Source organism: Entelurus aequoreus, linkage group LG14 (assembly GCF_033978785.1).
Source record: "Entelurus aequoreus isolate RoL-2023_Sb linkage group LG14, RoL_Eaeq_v1.1, whole genome shotgun sequence".
Taxonomy (NCBI): Eukaryota; Metazoa; Chordata; class Actinopteri; order Syngnathiformes; family Syngnathidae; genus Entelurus; species Entelurus aequoreus.
Genome location: NC_084744.1, coordinates 23941053 through 23953075, shown reverse-complemented (window position 1 = coordinate 23953075; position 12023 = coordinate 23941053). Strand labels below are relative to the sequence as shown.

The 12023-nt window shown below is 37.8% G+C and overlaps 1 protein-coding gene across 2 annotated transcripts; it reads right to left on the bottom strand.

Moving 5' to 3' along the window:
• Window positions 1-1087: 1087 nt before the first annotated feature.
• On the bottom strand, window positions 1088-4689 carry LOC133665306 (transcription factor HES-1-like). 2 transcript variants are annotated; one of them, XM_062070566.1, is made up of 5 exons: window positions 4500-4689; window positions 4309-4404; window positions 4154-4241; window positions 1642-1745; window positions 1316-1562 (listed from the first exon to the last, which is right to left on the bottom strand). In XM_062070566.1, the coding sequence occupies exons 1-5, from the start codon at window positions 4602-4604 to the stop codon at window positions 1455-1457; spliced, it is 501 nt and encodes a 166-aa protein (XP_061926550.1). In that variant the 5' UTR covers window positions 4605-4689; the 3' UTR covers window positions 1316-1454. The 2 variants fall into 2 exon arrangements, with proteins under 2 accessions (XP_061926549.1, XP_061926550.1); XM_062070565.1 differs by having other exon boundaries at window positions 1088-1745.
• Between the last annotated feature and the right edge of the window lie 7334 nt (window positions 4690-12023).

The window sequence follows — 12023 nt, the reverse complement described above, 5'->3', positions numbered from 1 at the left end:
ATTGTTTGTAAATCTGACTGTGATGAAGTCAATAGAACCCTACAGGTTTAAAAAAAATATATGTATTGTGTTAGTTTTGAACATTTAAATATAAAAATGGGCCCCATGTGCTTTAATTTTTCAGTGTGGGTCCCTTAGTGGAAAAAATTTCAAATGATCAAAAGTGTCGATATTTTGATATGAGAATAGATATTAGTACACAAATATCTGGTATCGGCGGTATCGATATGTCAAACCTCAGTAACAGTTAACAGTACATTTCTCTGCATACCCCATGACGTCTAACACAAATACATCACCTGGCATTCACGCTGAGCCGTCAGAATGTAAAAAGGCTGTTAAGTAGTGACTTGCGGATCAATACTGAAATATACATTTTGCCAATACCAGATTTTGCTGCTCTAATATTGTTCCTCAAATCAAAATATCGATACTTTTGATACTTTAGTTATTTGAGATAATGTGTAAAAAACTAACTCAACTTGTGAATGAGGCAATGTGTCACTGTTGAATACTTTTGTTTACATGTTCAGGATATTCATGTTAACATGTTCATGTAACTGAATTGTGACTTACTTTTTATTCTAATACTAGTTCTTATTCATTCATTTATTTTAATGATTTTATTATGCTACTTATTTCTTTTTGTTATTGTTTGAAACACCATTTTTGTTTATTTTGTATGACTTTTGTCCTCTGCTTTCTCTGTTCTCTTAGCTTGACTATATTGTTATTCACGCCAGTAGAGTGGCGTGAATAACTATATAGAGTTTGAAATCAATACATATATATATAATTATGAAAATAAATAATTAATAATAATAAATACATAATTAATAATAAAATATATATAATAAATAATAATAAATACATAACTTATTATGTGAAATACACAACTTTTCAAACTTTGGCCGACACATTAGCTCAAAGTATCGTAACAGATGGGTATCGCCAACACCAGCCTGAAATGTGCTCGGTATCGGATCAGAAAAAAAATCAGTGGTATTGCACATCACTACTGTTAAGCATTCTCACATAGGACAGATGAACCACACATAATCAGCATGGTAGCATAACAATTATAAAACATTTTATTTATGTCCAAAAATACAGTGCTTCTCAATAACCTCATGAGGCTAAACAAATTGTGCCAAAGACAAAATAGATCACATCATCACATTTCCTTTAGGGTGAAAAAACATGTAAACATTATACTCTCAAGTAAAAATGTACAAAATGTATAAAAAAGTCAACTCGATTTGTGCCATTTTTCCACCAAGAAGTGTTTGAGGTATGCTACCAGGGTCTCCACACAGAGTCTGAGGTGACTGGGGGTGCACTGGGAGACACGTAATGGCTTCTTTGCGCACCTACAGGTGTGACAGCTGCACTGGGAACAAGAAAGGCAAAGTGTCCATTAGGGGTGGGAACCACCTGGAAGGTGCCGTGAAGCTTCATGTCTTCCGGGTTAAGGCCACGCATCTGCGAGCTGCTTTTACAAGCGACGTGAAGGGCGGGTGCGGCCGCGACCTGGGCTCCGGTCTGTCGGGGACCTGGCGGGCCTGCGTGAGGTGCGTAGCAGTTCACGCCGTTCATCTGGGACACGCAACCCGTCAGGTGGCTGAGGAGACGGTTCCTCACCTCTGAGTTGACCTCATCGCACGTGGACAGGAAGCGGGTGACCTCACCCATGCACTCGCTGAAACCGGTTCTGTATTTACCCAGGATGGACGGATCTGTGCTCACTGCAGTTGTGGGAAAAATAATCACGATTAGAAAGATACTGTAGAGATAGATAGAGAGAGAGATAGAGAGAGAGCGAGAGAGAGAGAGAGAGAGAGAGAGAGAGAGAGAGAGAGAGAGAGAGAGAGAGAGAGAGAGAGTAAGATATGATAAATAGATAGATGATAGATGGATACATAGATAGATAAGGGGAGAGGGAGGCACAGAAACAGAAATGAGAGATAGATATAAATAAATAAATAAATAGATAGAAATATATGACATATAGTATAGAAAGAAAGACAAAGAGAGAGGGAGGGAGAAAGATAAATATATGCTTGATAGATAGATAGAAAGATAAAGAGAGAGGGAGAGAATAAGAAAAATATATGATAGATAGAAAAATAAAGAAAGGGAGGCAGAAAGACAAATAGATAGATAGAGAAAGACAGAAAAATAAAGCGAGAGGGAGGGAGAAAGAGAAAGAGATGATAGATAGATACACAAAGGAGAGAGGAGGGATAGATGGAAATAAAGAGAAATATTTAATATATACATATAAATAAATGACGGATAGTTGTATAGAAAGAAAGACCAAAAAGGAGGGGGAAAGATGATAGATGTATACAAAGATAAAGATAGAGCGAGGGAAGAAGAGAAAGATACACTGTTAAAAAAAATTCTGTAAAAAAACGGTCATCTAATGGCAGCTACGGCTGCCAAACGAAAACCATAAAATTAAAGTAAAACATTGTAAACCAAATAATGATCAAAAACATTATATTTACAGAAATTTTCATGAAAGGTTTTGTGGAAAAATATCGTAATTTTACCGATTTTTACTCAATTATTAAGATCAACCACCTTTAATAAAGTGACGATGCAAACAGTTCTGCAGAAAAATACCTTTATTCTACAGAGTTTTTCCAAATTATCACGATCAAACACCTTTAATAAAGTGACAATGCTGGCCGTTCCACAGAAAAATACCATTATTTTACAGATTTTTTCTGAATTGTTAAGATCAACCACCTTTAATAAAGTGACGATGCAAACAGTTCTGCAGAAAAATACCTTTATTCTCCAGCATGGGTGTGAAACTCTGGCCCGCGGGCCAAATTTAGCCCGCCGTGTAATTTCACTTGGCCCTTGAGGCGATATCAAATTAACACTAAAGCTGGCCCGCCGATCCTCCTGGGAGTCTGCCTGCCTGCCTGCCTGCCTGCCTGCCTGCCTGCCAGCCAGCCAGCCAGCCAGCCAAGTGCTGGCCCGGTCACATAACATGTGCGGCTTCTGCACGCACACACATTAGAATGCAACGCATACTTCATCAACAGCGATACAGTTACACTGAGGGTAGCCGAATAAAAAACTTTAACACTGTTAGAAATATACGGCACACTGTGAATCCACACCAAACCAGAACCCTTTGCAGCACTAACTCTTTCGGGACGCTACAAGGTGTGTGTGTGTGTGGGGGGGAGGTTTGGTGATAGCGGGGGGTGTATTTTGTAGCGTCCCGGAAGAGTTAGTGCTGCAAAGGATTCTGGGTATTTGTTCTGTTGTGTTTATATTGTGTTACGGTGCGGATGTTCTCCCGAAATGTGTTTGTCATTCTTGTTTGGTGTGGATTCACAGTGTGGCGTATATTTATAACAGTGTTAAAGTTTTTTATACTGGCACCCTCAGTGTAACCTGTATCGCTGTTGAGGAAGTATGCGTTGCATTCGCTCGTGTGTGCTACAGAAGCGGCACATATCTTGTACTCGTAGAGTACGTTAAAGGTTAATTTGTTCAACCTTGGCTTCGTTCAGTTTTAAATTTTGGCCCACTCTGTATTTGAGTTTGACACCCGATTAGATTGTTAGTATGGACATAGACTTTTATACAACAAGCTACATATTTAATGAAAGATAATTACTGTAATTTTACATGAATTTGAAAGTAATTTAAGAAAACAGAAAATGCTATGTATAATTAATTCGGTATTTTCCTGTAAAAAAAATAGAAATATACATAGTTTGTCATTACTGGCATGTTACTTAAAATAACAGGCGGGTTGTTTATTTACAGATAATGTCTTCAATTCTACAGTTTAGTAAACTATTTAAAAAAAAAAAAGAAAAATTACAGTAGAAATTTAGAGTAAATTAACCATAAAAATAGGAATTTTTTTTTACAGTGTATGATAGATGAGAGAGAAAGAGATAGAAAGATAAAGAGAACGAGAGAGAGGGGAGGATATACAAGATAGAGGACTAGAGAGAGAGGAGGGATAGATAGATAGATAGATAGATAGATAGATAGATAGATAGATAGATAGATAGATAGATAGATAGATAGATAGATAGATAGATAGATAGATAGATAGATAGATAGATAGATAGATAGATAGATAGACAGATAGACAGATTATATTATATTAGATTACCTGTCATCTGAAGTCGCTGCAGGTTCCTGAGGTGTTTCACAGTCATCTCAAGAATATCTGCCTTCTCTAGTTTGGAGTGTCTGGAGCTCTAAACAAAAAGTATATTATATATATTTATATATATTTTTTTCTGTATAAAAATTGCATCTTCTTACATCTTTCTTGAGCGCGTCCAAAATGAGCGTCTTCAGGTGAGCCAAACTCTCATTGATTCTCGCGCGTCTTCGCTTCTCCATAATTGGCTTGGATGACTTGAATGAACAAAATTAAATGAAAATGAAAAATAGTGTCTTTAAATGGTATAAGAAAAACAAACACTCGATGAAAAAATGCTGAGATAAATTACCTTTCTGCTCACTGTCTGACTGCGTGGTGTCTCAGGCGTGGAGTTTCCACTCGGGGTGGCGGCAGCCACGGAGGAAGAAGTCCGTTCCAAAGTACCGGCTGGCATCTTCGCACTTACTAGTTCCACGGGACAAAAAAAAAAAGTCAAATTGACGTCCCGCCTTCTCCTGGCAAACCGCTGGTTCGCGGTTTTTTGGCTAACGTGACATTGATGGGGCAGCGCCTCTGCTCCTATTTATAGAGGCCGAGGAGCTGCACGCGAGCGGCTCGTGCGCAAACTGACCAATGGGCGCGCGGCTACTACATCCTGGTGGCAGCGGGCTCGTGCTACAAGACACATTAATGGCTGGAACGTGATGTTTTGTTTCCCCTACAATGGAAGTTACATTAATAACAGTGCTCTGATGGCTGTAGGGCTAATGTCCAAATGTTCCAAACACAGACCGAAACCAAAAACACACTCAAACAAGTAAATTAGAAAATTAAAAAATGCTGCAATGACCAAAAACAAATACAAAACACACACATAGCCCAGAAACAACTACATTAGGGAAATGCTGCAAGTTCACAAAACGAAACTGAATTTTTGGCAGGCTAGCCAATGACCATGACCAACATTAACATTAAACAAATCATTAAGTTTAAGAAGAAATACAAATGTTGTTGATAGGTACAACGAGGAGGAGGAAATATAAAACATATTAAAGGGGATCTATTAGGAAAAAAACAAACGTTCTTACCTATTATTGATACTAGAATCTGACAGGCCACCTCAGGTTCCACCCCACTCCGAGGAGAAATAATTTGAAGCGGCGTTTTTCAAACTGTGATACCAGTAAACTCCATCTAGTGGTACGTCAAAGAATTGCCCCAAACTACAGCTAGTGGGTTATTCCAAGTTTATTTTGAAAACATACATTTATATATATTATGAAGGGCCACATTAATTTATTTTTTGTCCTGTGAAATCATATTGTTCAGGGGTGTCCATTTGCGGCCCGCGGCCAATGTTTTACCGGCCCAAAGCACATAATTCTAAAAATATTAAAACATATTTTAAATAAAAGAGCAAATAGGTGAAATGCAATCAGAAAAAGTTGCATTGTTGAATCTAATAACACATTTTTTTTAAAAATAATTTATCAAAAAATAATAATGAATCAAAATCAACGTTGCTATGAATTATTGACTGATTTAGGGACAAAAAGGACATAAATACAACAAAATAAAAAAACATGAAAAATATGAAAATTATTTTAAAACAATACATATTAATTATATACTAATACTAATTATTATATTGATTGTTATTATGAATATACTAAACTAATTACATTGTATTTTATCTGAAGCTGATATAGAGATTTAAGTGTTGATTGTAAAAAAAAAAAAAAAAAAAAAAGCAAAAAAAAAAGCATGACCTTTTTGAGTGGGGCACTTTTGGATCCCCAAGAATTTTTTTGGAATTAAAAAATCCATTTTGCTATTAATTATTGACCTATTTAAGGATCCAATTACTTCACATCAAATATTCCACTTTGAAAATATTTTTGGGAAAAATACTGTATATTTTTGGCTCAAAAAATAGGATTTTGACAAAAAGCTCATAAAATGTAATATATATATATATATATATATATATATATATATATATATATATATATATATATATATATATATATATATATATATATATATATATATATATATATATATATATACATGTATATATATATATATATATATATATATATATATATATATATATATATATATATATATATATGTATATATATATATATATATATATATATATATATATATATATATATATATATATATATATATATATATATATATATATATATATATATATATATATATATATTTGAAGTTGATCGAACTTCAAATATGAAGTTGAATTAGAGATTCAAGCGTTTAATAAAAAATAAATAATATATGACTTATTTTTAACCTTTTTTAAGACTGAAACCCTTCTGGGTCCCTAGGACCTAACTTGAGGGAGGCCCGAAGGTTAAAAAAAAAAAAAAGTGTATATTGTATAGGTTTTGAAAATGAAATTATATCAAAATGGCCCCCGCGTGCTTTGATTTTTTCAGTGTGCGGCCCTCAGTGGAAAAAGTTTGGACACCCCTGATATTGTTGATGTAGATGCCTATATCTGCTATGCAGAGTTACTTTACAAAATAGAAGTGTGGGATACTTCTGACGTTGCCTTATTTGTATTTGACTTTATTAAATGGATTTAGGCCCTGTGATGAGGTGGCGACTTATCCAGTGTGTAACCCGCCTTCCGCCGATTGTAGCTGAGATAGGCTCCAGCGCCCCCCGTGACCCCGAAGGGAATAAGCGGTAGAAAATGGATGGATGGATAAATGGATTTAGACCCTGTGATGAGGTGGCAAGTTGTCCAGTGTGTAACCCGCCTTCCGCCCGTGTGCACCTGGGATAGGCTCCAGCACCGTAAGGGACAAGCGGTAGAAAATGGATAGATGGGCTTGGTAGGAAATGGATGGATGGGAAAATGGATTTATATTACTGTTTGAGGCCGCCAGGATGGGATAGAAAGACACAGCGAGGATAACAAGCACAACAATAACAACAACAACAACAACAACATCAGCAAATAATATATGTACAAATATGATACGGAAAGTGATAGTAAAGAAGCAATTAGTGAAGTAAATATTTGAAACACAGAAATGACAATGAACATTATTGCATTACAAATGGAGCAATTACATTTACCACTAGAAATAGCACCATTGATAATGGATAATAATAATAATTACCTCATATATCAACAATACATATATATATAATGAACACTTAAAAAAGAAAGCATATAAATGGAGGGTGAGAAAGAGAAGCCAACTATTTTAAACTTGTAGAGTGTTATAGTAACAATAGGTTAAGCTTCATCAGTATGCCGTGTTTTACGCAGTTTAACCTGGGGGAACAATGTTAATTGTTTGAAGGAAATGGATTGATGAAACTTGATTATATGTACGAGTGTATGTACGCATATGTGCTCATATATGTACTATATGTGTATATGTATGTTAGTACAGTAAATGTGTGTGTGGATATATGTACCTTGAGTGGTACTATATTTGTGTATGTGGGAGCGTATGTATGTATGAATGAATGTACGTATGTATGTATGTATATATGGGAGAATAATTATGTGTATGTGAGTATTATGCACTGGGTTACATGTAATTTAGATAATGGGGTTCACTTTTTAAATCGCTTTGAGTCACTAGAGAAAAGCACTATATAAATATAATTCACTTTACCATGTGTATTTGTATGTACAATATATGTGTCTTCCAGTATGTGTGGGAGCCAAAGTACGGCCCCAGCCACCCAGAGAGCTCAACCCAAAACAGCAGGCCGCCCCACCCAAGTCGGCTGCTGCAGGACCGCCCACGGGAACCACCCACCCTACTTGCAGGGACCCCAATGATGTACATGGAAAATCCAGCAACTTCCCTGGCTGATCCTTCTGAAGAGAAAATAAATAAAAATAAATAACGTTTTCAGACACGCCAATGTTCAGGATCAGTATAGTGATTATTGTTGACCGCGTCCAGTACAACCAACAATAATCACTATACTGATCCTGAACATCGGCGTGTCTGAAAACTCATGCACAGACTCATCCTATAGGTATTAAATTGGACTCCCTTTCGAACACATGATCCAATGAATCAAAAACCAACACAGAACGTTAAAACATGTGAAACAAAAACACACAGCTTGTGTGCTGAAATATGTGGACATTATAAAAAATGTCTTATAGAACCATACACAATTCAAAAGTACATTAATTTGTTTAACCCATTTACTATAGGCCTGATGGGTAATATGCAAAACATTCTCCACACTTGGACATGTTTGACACATTTTAGTTGCTTGAGGGACATCAGTAGAAAATTGATGGATGGCTAGATATTTCTGATGGATTACAAAACTTTAAGGAGGTCGTCAGGGAAGTACCAGTACACCTGAATAGACCTTACCGGGAAGGCTGAGGAGTGTGATCTGACGATAGTTGGAACACACCGTCCTGTTTTCCTTTTTAAGAGAGGAACCACAAACGGCCAATCCAGAGGTCCATGCGATGTAGGAGAGTCTTGTCAACCAAGACAGCCCCACAGTATCTGGGCGGATCACCGGGCAGATCTCATCCACCCCCCGGGCCTTGCCACCGAGGAGCTTTTTAACTACCTCTGCAACCTCAGCCCCAGAAATAGGAGAGCCCACCACAGATTCCGCAGGCACTGCTTCCTCATAGGAAGACATGTTGGTGGGATTGAGGAGGTCTTCGAAATATTCCCTCCACCGATCCAACACAGTGTTGACAGTGCACTGCTTCCCCTTCCTGAGGTGGTGGATGGTGGTCCAAAATCGCTTCGAAATCGTCCGGAAGTCGTTTTCCATGGCTAGAAAAAATGTAAACTTTACTTTGTGGAAATAAGTTAATCGCAGTCATGTGCCAAACCAAAGTCAACCAAAAGTGTGACTGCATTGTATTCTATAAACATGTTTGATGAAACGATGATGCATGGGTTTATTATTGTGAGTATTCATGGATGTAATTATATATGATATGTGTCCTGTAATTAAATAGTAAATTCTGCCATTTTTGTTGGTTATTATGCCTATGCATATTGTTGATAAAAAAATCTAATTATTACTATTGTGAAAAATTCAGGAATCACAAATCTGTTGTTTCTCTCAAATGCATCAAGTCTACGGCGCCCAAACCAGGGCAGGGAAAGATGTCTATCTGCCCTCTCAACGTCAGAAGCAGAAGATCCCTGAGGGCAGCAAATTTGTCGCTCTGAGGAGATGCTCGCAACAGCTGCATTGCACGGAAGTGGTTGCCTGGTCGAGGGCTGTTACAACCATGTTGTAGTGGTGGGTTGCAATCACGTGACCTGAGAGACATCCGGGCACTTCCGGGTTTTAGGCGATGGTCTAGAGCCCCATTAGGCTACTGTTTATTAACCTGCATCAGTGCAGATTTGGGCATATTTTGAAATGTTGAGAGGCAAATATATAAGCAATCATGAAAAAAATACTTAAAATGGAATGGAGGGGATTTATTAATCTAGTTTATCAATACTATTAAGGATATTTTCATGATAATGTTGTCATCCGTGTCAAATGAAGCACATGGCTTTCCTGCACAACTAAACTTTAAGTTTCTGTTATGAAAATCGACCAAAAATTATATATTGGATCAACAATTAAGATATTTATTACTATGACTTAATATGACGTTCGTTTATTTGCACAAGCAGGTATTCGTCTTAGTCTTTATATTTAGACATAGAAACCACAAAAGAATACAAACTAATAAAAGTTAAAGTTAAAAGTCCCAACAATAGTCACACACACAATAGGTGTGGTAAAATGATCATATGCATTTGACCCATCCCCATATTCTCCCCCTGGGAGGTGAGGGGAGCAGTGAGCAGCAGCGGTGGCCGCGCTCGGGTATCATTTTGGCGATTTAACCCCCAATTCCAACTCTTGATGCTGAGTTAAATGGCTGAGGCAATGGGTCCTATTTTTATAGTTTTTGGTATGACTCGGTTTGAACTCACGACCTCCCAGTCTCAGGGCAGACACTAACCATAAGGCCACCGAGCAGGTCTATGCGATCTATTGTCCTTTTCTTCGATTTATTTCTGCTATCAAACACTACTAATATGGTGGAGAATAAACTTGATTGAATCACATAAAGTCTCTCAAACAAATCAAATGTACAAACAAACATTTTACAAAGTGATTGCTGCAGAAATAAGTGGTCCGATTGTATTCCACAAGATGATAAAAGTGATATTTCTAAGAACCATTTCCTTCGACGCACTTTTGTTTTTTATCTGACTTTATTACCTTTGTAAACCACTGTTATATATTTTTGGTTGTGTCACTGTCCCAGAACAGAGTGACTGTGTGATAGTTGATGAGCCAAGAAGACGCCAACAAGGAATCGTCAAACAAAAACCTTTAATTGATTTAGCGAGCTTGTTTGCCAGAATAAACTTCTCCCAAATTCTAGTCGGCTGCAACAGGTCTTGGCTGAGATTTTCTAGCCAAAACACTAAAGATACCTCAGTGTCCGTACTCATAAGTAATTGGCTAACCCTGTCTTGTGGCACCTCCACTTGACAGCCTTCCGTAGTGCAGGGTATTGTACAATTTAGCCTGCAGAGGACATCTCGTTCTAAAATGTAAATGGGCATGTGTTCTGACCCCAGTATGGGTATTTAGAATTTTTGAACTTCATAGCAGAGATCAATAGGTGCCGTGGAGGGAATCAGCTTTTTTATGCCCTCGAACCCGATTGTCCGTACAATTCTGCCGAACATAGGGAGATGAGTAGCATCTTCAGGCTGGATACAGGTAAAAGCAGCACTGCTTTCAACCATTACTTTCAACGGTTGACCATTTATATTGTCACCCATATTATGGGATATGTCACTGCCAGCTGACACCGCCCCCTCTGAGTCTTCTGGGCACCCCTAGAATCTAGCTCCCGGGCCCCTGTAGGGGATCACCTTTCCCTGGGGAGGCTGTGGTCTAGCAAATCCTCCTCGGCAGCCTACTCTTCTGTTGACACTCCTTTCGGGTCTGTTACACTTGCGGCTGAAATGACCAAACCATCCACAGTTGTTACATTGGCCTGGTATCTGTGAGAATCCTGGCTTGGTGTATCCAATTCCTCCTCTTGCCCGTCCACGTCCTAGGCTGGTTACGTTATTCAGAACTGCCTGCTGCGGTGGGGCTGGCTGGATATGGACCTGATCCAACCCTGGTGGATAGGGTTGAGGTGGGTTTTGCATGACTATGGCTTGTTTCCTGTCCTTTTTTTTGTCCATCAGCCAAATTTGATTGAGCTTTCTGAACATCTCTTGGTCCTGTTCTCGCTGGGCATGTTCTTTTTTCCGATAAAGCTCAATCTGGTGCGCCACAAGAGCCGTGTAGACTCTCATTATCATACTTCTAAGCCAGACTACTTTGGCTAGTTTACTTCTCACTCTCACATAATGGCAGTCCTTCTTGTATTGATGTGGTTGTTTAGCACACATTATGGTATGACTATATGGCTATATTCTTACAAAGTTCCACAATCACGCAACTCTAATTGACTTCTTTTGACCATTTTGAGAAGAAAGCGCCTCTTCTTTCTTTACACGCATTGTTTTTTAGTTTGTTAACGTGATCATTTGACTTACTAGGCTTACCAAAACGTCCGTTCATTTCTCGTTTCTCTTCTTTATTGTTACCTATTTTTCCTTACTTGTTATAAACTTAAAGTATACTTCTCCCTTTTTATTTAAACCTAATAAAAATACATTTATGCACCATCGTTTGCCGAACACACACACACACCGACCAAACCCACACACAGGTCGATTATAGTTCGCCCCCACAGAGTACAGCAATGTCAAGAGGCCAAATCTGTCTGTCATGTGAGAAAATACTC